Source organism: Meriones unguiculatus, chromosome 6 (assembly GCF_030254825.1).
Source record: "Meriones unguiculatus strain TT.TT164.6M chromosome 6, Bangor_MerUng_6.1, whole genome shotgun sequence".
NCBI classification, from domain to species: Eukaryota; Metazoa; Chordata; class Mammalia; order Rodentia; family Muridae; genus Meriones; species Meriones unguiculatus.
The window spans coordinates 123497815-123513861 of NC_083354.1; the positions used below are offsets into that span (position 1 = coordinate 123497815).

Here is a 16047-nt window from a genome sequence, read left to right on the forward strand (position 1 = left end):
CCAACACATCAGGTACTATGCCATCATTTCTTGACTTCTTCAAGCCCCTGAGTTTATATTCCAGGCGACAGGAACCATCACTAATGTGACAAGAGTGCTGGGCTCACTCCCTGTAATCTATAGTTGGGTCCCCTTCTGCAGCAGCCAGAAACAAGGGTGACGACAGCTCAAGTATGTGAAGTGCACGAACCACACAGAACTCTGTAATACTGATTCTGAGCGTATTCCTACGGATGGCTTTAAAACTCAGATTACGAATACACTGACATTTATCATTCCCATTTTGCAGATAAAGAAACTCAGGCTTAATGAATGTGGTGCTTTGAATAAGAATGGTCCCCACAGGCTCATATATTTGAATGCTTAGTCATCAGGGATGGACACTAATTGAGAAGGATTAGTAGGTGTGGTTTGCTGGAAGAAGTATGTCACTGTAAGTAGGCTCTGAGGTTTTAAAAGCTCGTGCCAGGCCTATTCTCTCTCTCTCTCTCCCTCTCTTTCTCTCTTCCCTCCTTGGTCCGAAGATTAGGATGTAGCTCTCAGCTACTGCACCAGTGTCGCCCAAGGTGACCAGAAAACACAGATATTTACAATAAGCCTCATAAACATAGCAAAACTACAGTTACGAAGTCACCATGGGAATAATTTTATGGTTGGGGTTCACCACAACATGAGAAACTCTATTAAAGGGTCGCAGCTTTAGGGAGGTTGAGAACCACTGAGCTAGAGTCTTCTGAGAAAAGAAACCTTGATTGAGAAAATATTTGCATCTGATTACCTGAAAGCAAGTCTGTTGGACATTTTCTTGATTGATATTGATGTGGCTCTATATAGCAGTATTGCCAATCAACTGGCTGAGTGTCTGGTTATCTATCCAGATACACAATTCAATCGGGCAAAAGAGCTCTCCAAGTGCTGGCCTTTGGCGATTCATTTCCCTCCATAGTTGGCAGTGGTGAGGAACATCAGTAAGCAGGAGGGAACGGCAAGAGGTGCTCCTTCCTTATGCTGCAGGTCTAGGGAATCAGGACTCCCTGCCTTGGCACTGCTAAGGCTTTTAGGTGGGGCTAGGAAACCAAGATCCCTGAGCCCTTGCTTGCAGCTGCTGTTGCTTGCAGCCTCCAGGCTGGTCTAGTGTACCAGGCTTTTTTAGGCCTTGACAGTAGCGAGTGCAACAGCCCTGCACAGGCCTAGAAAGTAGACTCCTCAGCCTTTAACACCAGCCAGTGACATAGCCTGGGCCTGAGACCCTTGGCCCCACACACTTAGCTCTCTAGTGACAAGGGCATGCAGGTTCTCTGCTCTGGCTCCTTGAAGCATTTGATCCTTCCTCACTGTCAGCTCTCCACCCCATCTAGCTATCTCTCTACTCTCTCAACTTCTACTTTGGTGACTCTTCTTTCTTTCCACCCTGGCCAACTTTGAAGTGTCCAGAAGCTTCTTCAGAGGCCAGAGAGTTGGCTAGTTTGGCTTCCCCCAACATGGCTTGCTCCCAGCAATCACTGCAACTGCTCTGCTTCTGCTGTCTTCTATTGCTTCTAGCTGTGTTGTCAGCTCAGCATACATTACTAAGGGTAGGCAAGGACAACTTCCTTTTTTGAATTGGAATTGATGTTACAATACCAGCGGAAGCACGGAGGGCTGTATTCCAGTAGGCTGAATTAAGCAAGGAGCCTTGCTTCGGTTTGGCCTCTCAGCACCACCCCCTGCTGTCCTGCTGCTTCACAGCCAGTGAAGTGCTCCCCTCAGTGGCATGGATACAAATGGTTGCAGGGACACCTAGAGTTCACCAAAACTTGAGAGAGCAAAGTCTGGTACAAATTGTTTAGCATCCAGGGGCTGGGGTAATCATTGTGGTCATCACTTAGCTCTTTGAAGGCAGCTAAATAGTGTTCCAGACAGATGGTCCGGATAAGCACCCTCAGGCTGGCTATAGACAGTCCTTTTGCTTAAGGTAGCAGCCATGGCAGGAAAAGGGCCCAATAAATGTCACAGTCTTCATCTCTACCATTTTTGCTTACGTACTGGTAAGTGGACACCAGGAGTACTTAGACTATAATGAGCTCATCATCAATATTAATAGTGACTTTAACAGATTTTAACATTGCTTTGTCAGGGCTTAATGCTTGCCCAGTGACCCAGGAAGAAGTGGGTCCCCCTCACCTGTCTCAGCAAGGCTGTGAGTTTGGGCGTCCGTAGGAATACAGTTCAAGTCACAAACACCTAGGATGGAGCCTATTTCTGACTACCTGTTAATACAAAGATCATATCTGCTGGAAAGTTATTCTGAAATCAAGATCTTTGCAGTTGCCAAGTTTATGCCTTTGAAACAAGATCAGCCTGGGTGGGTCCCTAAATCTGGTAGTATCAGTATCAAAGGATAAGCAAGAAGATACAGGGGAAAGTAGAGGCAGAGCTTGTAGGTAAGCACCTACTAGCCAAGGAACGTCAAGGCTAAGGAGCAGCCTCAGAATGAGGAGAGGGGCAGGTTGTCTCTTTGAGCCCTCAGGAGGATCAAGTCCTACAAAATACCTTGATTCCACACTCTGGAAGAACAAACTTCTGCTGTCTTTTGTCATTTGGCACATGGCCATTTACAAGCTCCCGAAGAGACTAGAAAAAAATGTCACTAGGGGCAATCTGTTTTCACAGCTTAGTCTTCTCCATTGTAGCACGGGGATCTTAATAAGCCTGATTACTTGGGATTACTGTTAGCAATAGTGTTGTACCTAATGTGCTTAAAGTTGGCTGTGGCACAGCTGTATCATTGGCATTAAGAGCATACTGGCGGCACAGCTGAGGACCATCTGGATAATACCTGTGAGTAACAGGATCAAAGACAATCCTTTCCGTTGTGTTTCTCTGTGTCGCATAAATTATGTCCAAGGGACAATCTGATCCTGCAATCAGAAGGCATCTGTAAGTCTGAAGTGGTATTTTAAGGTGTAGAGGTTACACACTTCACAAGCTCACTGTCAGAGAAACAAAACAAACCACGGTGTTGTTTCCAGCGGTGGAGTATTTAAAGCACTCGCACCCTGGTGGGAATCCCATGGTTCCACGGAAGAAGAAATCTGATTATCAAGACCTGGGAACTACAGCAAACAAACTGCTGTGGGTAAGCTATTCTTTCAGCCGGCCAGGTTTCAGGCTCTGAAAACTCCCTGCCTGCCACCTAGAGCAAAGAAGCCTGATTTCTTTCCCTGTGTGCTTGTTTTGATGCTTGGTCCTTGTAAAACTGGTCACAGAACAAGGCTTCCAGATTTCATTAGAACGTCTTTGTATTCTAAATCTTTATAGACTACCTACAGTTCAGTTCTGATATTTGTACTTCAAGCATAACACAGAACTTTAGCTAAATCAACCAATCTCTCTTATGAAAAGCACGATTTTGCCAGTGAAATACTAAACCCATTCTAAGCACCATTGAGTTAAAGATTACAGAGGAGAAGGCACCCCAGCCTAGGGCCAGAGATGGAGAAGGACTGCTGAGGGGCAGCGACTGTGAGAAACAAGGGTCTCTATGCTCCCAGCTCCGCTGCAGAATCAGCCCAGCACCTGGCAATAGGCGGATGGTTGGGGAACACTTCTTAATGACTGTAAATTTTCAAAAATAGACCACCTGCAAATTACTGTTGTTAGTAGCTCCTTAGTGTCAAATGAACTAGACTGACTTTTATCTCAGCAGAAACCGATAGACTACAAGTTACTGTCCTATCCAGTGTCCTCTAAGTTAGCTGTGAGACCTCTGTTAGGTGAGAGGCATTAATCTAGGGGTGGTTTAAGATTTGGGGCGGGGGGGTGACAGTGGCTTGCATCCTCAAGTGTAGCCAGGAGAGACTGGAGCATCTGATGCAAAGGAGCATCTAGATGAGCAATAATGCCAGGGAAGGTTACTGAACATTCAGAATTCTCAGAGACTTCATGGTTATACCTCTGGCTCTACCCACCTGCTCCCCTACCTTCCTGCCACAGCCATTCTTCAAACTGAGGTTTCTTCTTCTTCCTCAGGGTCTCTGAAATCAAGGCTCAGTTCCACACTTTCCTGCCTAGGCATAAAGGGACTTTTAATTGACTAATTTTGCTACAGGTAGCTTCAAGCAGAGTAGACAAGGGAAGGAAGGAAGAAGGAAGCAAGCAAGGAAGGAAGGAAGGAGGGAAGGAGGGAAGGAAGGAGAGAAGGACTGAAGGGAGAAAAGAGGTAGAGAGTAAGAGACAAAAATGCATGGAAATGGTTGAAAGTTCTATGACCCTATTTGGTTATCAGGAATAAGACCTTGATATTTCTATTCTCACGGTTCCATTCTCCACCCTCCCATGGCATGAGAGACCCTGAAGACCCATACTAAATTTCTGAAAGTGTCACAAGAGATTCTCATGTCTTCTTTTCATTTGTCATCACTCAGTTGTCTGTCAAACTGCCTTTCAAAGCTCCCACTGACTCAAGTCTCCGTCTCTTTGGTCCTGAATGCTAGGCTTCTATTTATCCTAGTTTCAGCCAGCTCCTTGACATTCCTCCTGTATTCCAACGGCAGCTAAGTAAAATATGCACAAACACTAAATTCATTCTCTTTTCTCTAAACTTGCCTCATACACTTCCAGTTGTCACCATGTGTCCATCCAGATATAAGCACCTTCCTGCTGAAGACTGAAAGTGGAGAGCCATCTTGGACTCCTCCAGTTATTGCACTCTGAGGATCCCCCACCCCCACCCCGAGTCAGTGCTCTCCCGTCTTCCACTTCTTTATTCTCCATTACTTTCACTCTTCTTCACTTTGGAACATTTCACTGTGTCAGCTACTGATGGGGCTCCTCTCTCTTCTCTTCAGAGCACAGCTCCCGAAGGTGAACTAAGCCTGTACGTTTGCTGTCAGAAGCTTTCTTCCTATGGACTGGTCTTGCCCACACTCACTCTCCTACCTAACTCCCCACGTGCTCTCTAGTCTTGGCTGCTGAACCACAGTGTTCCTAAGATTTGGCATCTTTAAATTTTTGGATGTTTCAGAATGTTTCCCTCCCAGCTTTCAATACCCATAACCCTTTTGTATAAAAACAAACAAAGAAGCAAACTACAAGAACATAACAAAGCACTACCCAAGATTCCCAAATCTTAGGGGCAAGAGAGATCCTGCCCAATGACCCACTTGTAACCTTTGACCTGTGCTCCCCTTGGGCTCATGGAGAATCAATGCTACAGTCTTCCTGCTCATGTATGTCTGGGAAAGGGAAGCCCCATGTGACCCATCATCGTATGTCCCATAACATTTGTCTCACTCTCCATTCTGTCCCCTTACAGAGATGATAAAGAACGTAGAAAAAGATAATATCTTGGTTTCTCATCTTTAGGAGCTTCCATTTAGCATGATCACCAGGCTAACAGACATTAACAGCAATGACAGCTGGCCAGAAGGACCACCGAGGTCCGCACTTTGCACCTGGCTTGAGATGTCAAACTGTAGGTCTTGTTTTTATGAACTGAAACTGGGTCTTAGTAATTAGTATACTTTGAATAGATAGAAAGACTCCTAGGGCAAAGAAGTACCTAGGTAACTCCTCCCCAAACCCAGAGCTTGTGAAGCTTGTTTAAATGTGGCTTTAGCAAATGTGGCTTGTTTCCAAGAGGGTGAGTCAGCTGCTGTAATCAGAAAAGGGGCAAGCAGGAAGTGGAGTCCTGACATTCACCACGGCCTTGCCTGTGCCAGGTGGAGGACTGAGAGCTTCTTATGATCATGCCAACCCTGCAGAGCCAGCTTTCTTACCAATTTTATAAGCATGAAAGCTGTGATTTAAGGAGATTAAGTGACTAGTCAAGGCCACATAGTGACAGTAATGGTGCTGCTGTCACCTCCAGAGCAAAACACAAACAACACCGGTGATTTCTTCAAAGAAGAAGACTTCTTTTTTTTTTTTTTTAATAAAAATCCCACAGGGGTCAGTATCTTTTTTTTTTTTTTAAGATTTTATTTATTTATTTCGAATGTTCTATCTTTATGTACACCTTAATGCCAGAAGAGAGCAGTAGAAGGTATAGATGGTTGTGAGCCACCATGTGGTTGCTGGGAATTGAACTCAGGACCTCTGGAAGAGCAGTCAGAGCTCTTAACCACTGAACCATCTCTCCAGCAGAAGAAGACTTCTTATATACCTGCATAATAAATGCCGCGGAACCTATAGCACAATGTACAATGTGGGGAGTTAAAGGCAAGGGAATTGACTTTGGAGGCAAGGTTTGTCCACTCAAAAGACACAAGGAGGCTGGACAGGCATATGAATGCTCTGGGGTTAAATGGCAGAGACCTGCCCTGACTCTGAACGGCATCTTTACACTCTCAGGAAGCACAAAGAAGGCCACACACTCAAGTCTGGATGCAAGTCACTTCACTTCTGGCAACTATTTCCTTCAGTACAAAGAAAGTGGCATGATTCCACTGAATACAGACTTTCTGTAAGGAACACCTCTTGTTGGGTGATAGGTGAAAAAGAAAATGACAAGGAAACACACCTGGTCTCATTGGCACACCGGATCTTGCAGCCTTCCTTGGGAATCACCAATCCTAGATGCATTCGGAGCCTGCAGTTTGTGGGGCCTGTGTGTGGCCACACATGAGTTCCAGGATGCATGATGGAGTATTTGATCTGCATAGAAAGTATGACACCTAATCACCCATCTATCGAGGCATAGAGAAACAGCAGAATCAGTATCCATTCACATGAATCTTTGTAACCCTCGGAACTTAGGTTAATATCCTAGTTCATTGTTAAGGAGGTAAAAAGCAAGCCCTCTCATTTTCCAAAAACTGTCTTAACACCGAACATTTTTCCACCTTCAAATTCGGACATAAACCATGAAATTATGTTTCATTAAAAGTGAACAGAAAAAGAGACATCCAATGTGCCATGGGAAATAACTGTGATTTTTGTAAAGGTCAGTTCTGTCTCTTTCCTGACAACAGACTGTGTTCTTCCCATCTCTGAAAATACCCCTGGTACCTGTCCTCTCCTACATCCTGTTGTCTCGGAGAACTTTTCTAGTAAAGTGCAGGTCTTCGGAGCTCCTTTACAGGCATTCTCATTTTTCCTTCCTGGAACAAAACACGATAAAACCATTGTGAGAAGCAAATCACAGGTGGCATGTAAGTTCCAGCTACCCTGTAAGTTAACTAGGAGTTCAAAGCCAACCTGATCAACATAGTGAGACTGTACTTAAACACACACACACAAAACCAAACTGCAGTAAAAGGTTATCTCATCCCATTTGGACCACAGGTGCTGATATAATCACCTTCAATGTTGGAATGTGAAGGCCAAGAGAAAGACAGAGGCCAATGTCATCATAAGGTCCTTTCATAGGCAAAAGTGAGAGAGAAGAGTCAGTGATTTGTAAAAGACTGACCAGCCATTGCTGATTTTAGAGATGGAAGGACGTAAGACAGAACCACAGGCAGATTCTAAAATCTGAAGCCTCCTGAAGGATAACAACTTGGTTTTAGCCAGTGAAACTCACTGCAGTCTTCTGAGCCATGCATGCCTCTAGTTTGTGCTAATTTATTATAGCACATACAGGAAATCAATACAGCCTCTAAGAAAGGAAAATACCTTATATCCTATGCCTAATCTGAAATGCATTTCTAAGAGATAACAAAACATTTTGAGTTGGAATTTGGTGTATTTTTCAATGTATTAAGAATCTTTAAATGTTGATAAAATGACATTAAAATGAAGAGCAAGAGGATCTTTAAGCAAAAGTATTTTTATGGGTAACTGTATCAAGAACAGATTCTGAGACATCATCTTCAGCATCCTGGCCCATGTCACATTCTCCACACTCTTCTTGGGAAGAGAGGCTCAGAATGCATGCAGTAGCACTAGCTCTTGTGCAAGAGTTAAACAATAGTTTTTTTTATTTTTAAGACAGAAATTTTTGTTTTCCTATTCAAAATTCCTATAAAAGAAGCTACATCTAAAGATGAGTTTGACTTTAATGTTAATGTACCATAAGATAATCTTATGCTAAGAACAATAGAGCTTTATGACTTCTGCCCCAGTAAAGTGGACCTCTAGACTTAGGAAATAGCTTGTATAGTTTGATCAGCTCTTTGTGGATGAGCTTTTTGCTTCTTGATAGAGTACACTCTAGTTGTTCTTTTTAGTTAGTAATCGTGTACCCCAAATGAGCCAAACAAGTCCTGTCACTTTGGAAGAATGACATACAAATGTATAAGCTATTATAACATACTTTTTGTTGTTGTTTTGTTTTTGTTTTTGAGACAGGGTTTCTCTTGGATGTCCTGGACTTTGTAGAGGCTGGCCTTGAATTCACAGTGATCGGCCTGCCTCTGCCTTCCCAATGCTGGGATGAAAGGCGTGCGCCACTACACCTGGCTCATAACATACCTTTAGGCTTTGGATTTCCAGGGCATCTATGGGGAAGGTTTGGAGAGAGCTGCTGGCAGGAGACCATCAGCTATGGCCTATGCTGCTCTGCCTGGGGCTGGGTGAGGTCTCCTAGCTCGAAAAGCCACCAGAGCAGCTGGGATTTCCTCAGCACATTGGTGAAGCCTGAGCTTGTGCAACACCTGATTGGTCAGTTGTGCCAAGATTACCAAGTGGTTCCTGTCACCAGTGTTCTCCTGGTCAGGTCTGGGCTAGAGACCTCTAGGCCATAAAAAGTGACGATCCCTAATCTACATATGCACAATCTGAAACTAATTGGGCTTTTTGGGCACGCTGTTCAAATGACCTCAGGTCTAAACTATGCTTTGATCATAAACACTCAACTGGCAAGGTCCATGCCAATATTGCCAGTTCAGAAAAACTCTGTAACCTGACATATTTCTGGTCTCAAGCATCAGGGGTAGACCTTGTATATCTCCTGTAGTCGGAAAATACAGATTATCTCTCAGGAGAAGGTTGTGTGGTAACAGTTCAACATCTGTAACTTGCAACCTATAGTTTTAAGTATTCACATGTGATTGGACAGGTCCAGTAAACACAAAATTCCCATCATGCTTACCACAGTCAGATCCTTAGAGTGATGATGCATTATGTACAATGTGCCTCAGAAGACAGGCACTTAGGTCTTATTATACATACATACATACATACATACATACATACATACATAAATACATACACACACATATGGAGAGAGAGAGAGAGAATGTTCACTGTGCCCAAGAAGGCAGGCACTTAGGTCTTATACAAAGGACAAGCTGACATAGAGAAGGGTTACACAGTAAATAGGAGAGCAGAGAATTGAGAATTCCAATGGAGCTGTCATGGACCAAACACACACACACACACACACACACACACACACACACACACACGTATGCACGCACGCAGCACACTTTCTATAATTCCTATTATTGTAGAGAACCCTGACTAATACAGGCCTCAAGACCACCTCTTTATTGCCTATTACAAATGAGTTCCTATTACTCAGCAACCCTGCAGAATCACTGTCATATAGTCAATACTCCCCAGTAGTCACTGATGGTGGAACTAGTTCATACTCAACACAGTTATTTTTCATTAGTCTTTTCAATGAGATTCAGGGTATGACCACATGATAGAGTAAGAGAAAATACATTTGGGACTATAACCGAGGACAATGATTTCCAAATTCTATGCTTCAAAGTATGCTTCCTCATTTGGTTACTTCATGGGTTATAAGGCAGGAGGCAGTCAGCTGACTCTGTAATTGAAAAAGGAATGCCTGGCATTGGAAATACAATGGATTTGCTGGCATTTTCATTATTTGTCATCAAAGTTAATTCTCTGTAAGTCCAAACTTGGTTTCTTTGGGAAAATGGCACAGAGAAGTGAGGTAGCAGGCAATGCAGATTTAAAGAATAATGCAATGCTTGCATGTGACTTTATCAGGTATATTCATGGAGCTAGAGACCTGGGTATATTCTTCTTATGGTTCAAGATTCTACAGAGAGGACAGTTTCCATTTTTCATGATAACACTGATCAATCAATAGTGGCTGCCCAGCACAACAGTGTAAACTGTGCCTGTTGTTCCCAAACCCAAGGCATTAAAATATGGCTGCCCATCTCATTCTATCCTGGGCCACGAGCAGATCACAGAGGACCTAAAGCTTCAGTCATCCAGAAGTGATGGACGATCCATTAGCACTGTTACCCCGAGGCTCCAAAATAAACATGTGCAGCTTATTTCCTTCGTATTTTAGTCATGGTTGGCAATAATTGTTTAACTTGTGAGCAAAACACATGTTTAACAGTAGTCATGTAGTAGTTTATTAGCATTCTGGAGAGCAAGCACAGGGCCTTGTAGTGCCCAGGCTAGTATTGTGACACTGACTCAGGCTCCTAGTCCTGCAGGTAGCCATTTACATTTTATTTGTGAAGACAATATATCTGTCAACTCTAGCATTCTTTAATGCTAAAACCTTGATTATTCTTATATTTTGGTTTTGAGTCTAGCCTTTAATGGCTGAGCCACACCATCATTTGGACAAAGTGGCAGCCTACAGAATGGAAAAAGATTTTTACTAACTGCGCAACTGATAGAGGGCTAATATCCAAATTATATAGAGTTCAAAAATCAGATATCAAGAAAATGACCCATCCAAAAATGGGGTACAGAGCTGAACAGAATTATCAATAGAGGACACTAAAATGGCTGAAAAACACTTAAAGAAATGTCCAACATCCTTAGCCATCAGGGAAATGCAAATCAAAACTATTTTAAGAATCCATCATTATTCCACTCAGATTGGCTATGATCAACAAAACAAGTGACAACTCAAGATAGAGAGGATGTGGAGAAAGGGAACACTTATATACTGCTGGTGGGAGTGTAAACCCCTCTAACTGTGAAAATCAGCATGGTAGTTCCACAGGAAGATGGGAACCAATCTACCTCAAGATCCAGCTATATAATTCTTGAAGCCCAAAGGATGCTTCATCTTACCATCAACTATGTTTATTGCTGCTCTATTCATAATAGCTAGAAACTGAAAACAACCTAGATGTCCCTCAACAGAAGAATAGATAAAGAAAATGTGGTACATTTATACAATAGAGTACCTCTCAGCCATTTAAAAAAAAAATGAAATCATGAAGCTTGCAGATAAATGGATGGAATTAGAAAAAAAATCATCCTGAGTGAGTAAAGTATCATAACCCCAGAAAGACAAAAATGGAATGAACTCACTTATATGCAGATATTAGCTCCTGAGTCAATGATTACCAAACTACAATCCATAGACCCACAGGGGTTATGTATAAAGTAAGGGACTAAAGAGAACAGATAGATATGATTAGGAAAGGGAAATAGAATAAACAGATATGGATGAATTGGGAGATGGGGGCTGGAACGGGAGGATCAAGAGCAGGTTGTGGGAGGGAATAAATGGAGTGACAGCTAAACCTAAAGGGCATTTGAGGGATAGTACGGAAACCCAATACAGTAGGAATCTCCTGAAAAAATATACAAGTAATGGAGAGACAGAGTTTCAACTGGCCATCTCTTGCCAGCAAATGAAGCTTCCTGTAATTGGGATTAGGCTACATCTAATTGAATTGTTGGCCAAAGGGGACAGACAGAAATCCCCAAACAACTGAGGCTTTTACCAAGACTATAGGTGGCTCTCCACAAACAGACAGCAAGACCTCATTGCTGAAACAGCACCTACACAATTCATTGAACATTGAGATGTTGAACCATTGCCTATATAGAGCCTTTGCACCTAGCTGCTAGAGTCTCTGGCACAGGAAAGTGCTCTCCACATTATCAAAATAAAAACGTAAACAACATGTCAAACACAACCCCTTTAGCTACTCACTGTAAGACATGCTAATGCTGGCACAAAGCTTACGGGAGTAACCAACCAATAACTGATTTGACATAAAGCCTATTCCATGTGATGGAACTCACACCCACACTGCATGGGTAACCAGGATCTAGAGACTAGAAAGCCTAGGGACCTAGGGCAAAAACCAAATAATACTGGTTTAAACAAAAGATAAAAAAAGGTAGTGATAAAATGACTCCTAATGATATTCTGCTACACTCATGGATCAGTGCCTTATTTAGTCATCCAGAGAGAAGCTTCATCCTGCACCAGATGGGAACAAATACAGAGACCCACAGTCAGAGGAAGAGCTTTTGGAACCCCCAGCACCAGATGGGAGGTCTCCATCAAATCCCTTTCCTTAGAACTCAGGGAACCCTGTGAAAGAGGAGGGAGAAAGACTATGAGCCAGAGAGGATGGTGGACACCAAGAATAAAAGGCCCTATAAACCAACATAAGCACAACTCACAGAATATAAACGCATATACACTTGCAGAGACTGAAGCAGCCCTCACATGGGCCTGAACCAGGTCCTCTTGTATTATGGCCTCCAGTTCAATGTGTTTATAGAATTCCTGAAAGAGCAAACAAGTGTGTCTCTCATGTTCATGCCTTCTCTTGGGCTCTTTCCCTTCTGTTGGTTTGCCTTGCTCAGCTTCAATGTGATATTTTTTGTTTTATCTTGTTATATATTTAAAAAATGAATGAATAAATAAAAGAATTAAAACCTAGCCACTAGAGTGAATGGTAACAACGGAACTGTCATTTAAACATGCTAGGAGAGCGGGGAAAAAAATCAATTTTTTCCAATGGAGTGACACTAGGTATATCAACCATTCCAAGGAAGGCCTAATATTCAGGAGTAGCTGATCAACCACAAGGGGTGTGTGTGTGTGTGTGTGTGTGTGTGTGGTTACAGTTTGGTGTTGTTTAGGGGGAGGGGTGTTGTTTTATTTTGCTCTCTTGAATTGGGGGATTTGGTTGGTTTTGGATTTTTGTTTGGCTTTTTAAAATTGGGTGGGTAGGAAGGAGGAAAGGGCCTGGAAGGACTTGAGGGAGGAGAAGACTAGGATCAAAATATATTTAAATAATGTTTTACATAACAAAACTATAATAAAAAGAAAAAGTTGATTATTCAAAAAGGAATACAGTTACTGAGAACAAAACGTGGTGGTACATCATTTGCCTAACATATGTGACGTTCTGGGTTTAAATCCTTGTAACACACTAACTCAGGCCCTCACACACACATTCTCCCTTATTCACAACCACATATTTTCTGTCACACACACTCTTACACATACACACTCTCTTATATACACATAGACTTTCTCTCACACAACTTTCTCCTACCCACATACTCTCTTCCACACACACATTCTCTTCCACACACATACTCTCTTACACACATACACTTATTTACACACATACACACACATTCACTCTCACACACATTCTCTTACATACACACACACACACAATTACAGTTCAGTATCAATCGTATTACTTAGAGACTATACAGCTGTACTGGAGCTTTGTAACAAAATACACAAACTGAATGGTTTAAGCAACAAAAAACAGATGCTTGTTACACACTTACACAAACAAACACATACACATATACTCACTCACATATTAAATTTGATTAAAAATAAAAATCAGGACATAAATTCAGCATTCTTAATAACTCTAGTAAAAAATAGCACACAGAACAGATTAGGCATCTGAAGCCACATATCATTAACCTTATCTGCTTATATTAATGAAGAATGTAACAAATTTACTAAGGCGTTTTAACCAAAACGTTTACTGGGACAATTAAAAATCAACAGAAAGAACAATACCAGAAAGAAAGTTACGAGTGAGGAACTAGGAAAGAGTCACAACATAAAACAACAACTTTATCCTTTGCAGTAGCTCACGCCCATGCTGGCATCATTTCGTCCACCGCATCACCTGCATTTTACAGCAGTGACTACAGTTCAGAGGCACTCCGTTCTGAGACAGTGACAGGTGTGGTTGGCTTTCCAGTTACACACACACACCGCTTGACAGTGGAGACTAAGAAAACTGAAAACTTTCATGCAAACACACATATGCATACATGCTACACCCTCTCCAGTGTCGTCAGTGTAGCATATCAATAGATTGTGCTACTAGATGGGAGATACGTTTTCTTCAGAAATATGCTCCCTGGAGATCCCTAGCAAGAACCCTAACATGGCCATCTAAGCCAAAAAGACGTATTCTGAAAGTCCCACGCTTACTTGGTTGCAAGATTGGATTGATGAGCTTTTTTGCTGTTTCTCTATGATTCTTGGAACAGTACAATTAACTATTCAAGGAAACATTTCTAATAGATTACTAAAAGCTTTAGCAAATAAGAGTAGAAGGAAAATAAAAGTCTAAATGCTTCGGGAAGTATGTCAACTTCAAGATGCTTCTGTATGTAATCACTATATAAGTGTTAGCCTGACTTCAGTAAATCGCAGCTGATCTAAACCAACATTACCTGGTGTGGTCTCTGTCATTTTGCCTATCTGTGCCTAATCTGATATCTGAACGCCTGATTTTCCCATGGGTGGGGAACTCTGACTGGGCCGGTCCGTGGCACATACACACAAGTACGTGCATGTTTAAAAACAACTGAGTGCTTTTGTGCCACAGGCAGCTGTTCCCAGGAGACTCCGGCCACTTGTCATCTGGTCAGTGCATGAGAAAGGCCATCTAGAAGCCAAGATCTCACCTTGCTGCCACAGCGTGAACTGGCTCCAGTCCCCCTTCTCCCGCAGGTTTTCATCTTCGGGCAGGAAGAGACCCTGGGCTTTATCCATCACCATGAGGCCTTCATCACGGATGAGCTTCCAGTTTCTCTCTAAAGACTTCAAAGAAGATGTTAGTTCCACTGAGATAAAAATATGCCTTCCAGAATACATCATAATGACTTTCAGTTGTTTCTTGTTTGTTAAAGAAAGAAATACAAATTCCTTCGTTCATTTAGATTGCTTATTTTAATTTCTGTGGAAGCTCTTCTCAAGTATAGTGAGGGGGTAGGGAATGGGGGAAGGAAGAAGGGGAAGGAAGAAAGGAAAGGAATGAATGCATTTAGATAGAAAGGCAGCTTATTATTGGTTAAAGAGTTCTTGCTAGATACTCTTGCAGAGGACCAGGATTTGGTTCCTTGAATCCACAACATGCCTCAAAACTGTCTTTAACTCCAGTTCCAGGGAATTCCATGCCTTCTTAGGGCATCAGGTAGACATTTGATGTATAAACATACATGCAGGAACACACACACATAAAATAAAAATGAAAGAAAAAAATAAACTTATTCTACAGATTCAGTGCAATTCCCATCAAAATACCAACACAATTCTTTACAGACCTTGAAAGAACAGTTTTCAATTTCATATGGAAAAACAAAAAATCCAGAACAGCTGAAATAATCCTGTATAATAACAGATCTGGAGGTATCTCCATCCCAGATCTCAAGCTGTACTAGAGCAATAGGAATAAAAATGGCATGATACTGACATAGAAACAGACTGGTGGATCAATGGAATCGAATCGAAGACACAGAAATAAACCCACACAACTATGGAAATTTAATTTTTGACAAAGAAGCCAAAACCATACAATGGAAAAAAAAGACAGCATCTTCAACAAATGGTGCTGGTATAACTGGATGCTTACATGTAGAAAAATGCAAATAGATCCATACTTATTGCCCTGCACAAAGTTAAAGTCCAAGTAGATCGAAGACCTAAACATAAAACAAGACACACTAACTCTATTAGAAGAAAAAGTTGGGAAGAGCCTTGAACTCACTGGCACAGGAGACAACTTCCTGAACAGAACACCCAACAGCACAGGCTCTAAGATCAACAATCAATAAATGGGATGTCATGAAACCAAAAAGCTTCTGTAAAGCAAAGGACACTGTCATCAGAACAAAATGACAGCCTACAGACTGGGTAAAATCTTCACCAACTCTACATCTGACAAAGGGCTAATATCCAGAATATATAAAGAACTCAATAAGTTAAACAGCAACAAACCAAATAATCCAATTAAAAAATGGGGTACAGAGCTAAACAGAGAATTTTCAACAGAGGAATATCGGATGGCAGAGAAACACTTAAAGAAATGCTCAACATCCTTAGTCATTCAGGAAATGCAAATCAAAACAACCTTGAGATTTCACCTTACACCCATCAGAATG

General features: G+C 42.0%; 1 protein-coding gene across 8 annotated transcripts in view; it reads right to left on the reverse strand.

The window, feature by feature from the left end:
• Positions 1-16047, reverse strand: part of Asph (aspartate beta-hydroxylase) — a 205098-nt gene that overhangs the window by 12584 nt on the left and 176467 nt on the right. For 7 of the 8 annotated variants that reach the window (XM_021659816.2, XM_021659815.2, XM_060385967.1 and 4 more), the window contains 3 exons: positions 14572-14707; positions 6991-7082; positions 6503-6636 (listed from right to left, as the gene is read on the reverse strand). In XM_021659816.2, coding sequence (XP_021515491.2) covers positions 6503-6636; positions 6991-7082; positions 14572-14707 — 362 coding nt within the window. Of the gene's footprint in view, positions 1-5947; positions 6169-6502; positions 6637-6990; positions 7083-14571; positions 14708-16047 lie in introns of those variants that run through there. The other variant, XM_060385966.1, reaches the window with a different exon arrangement.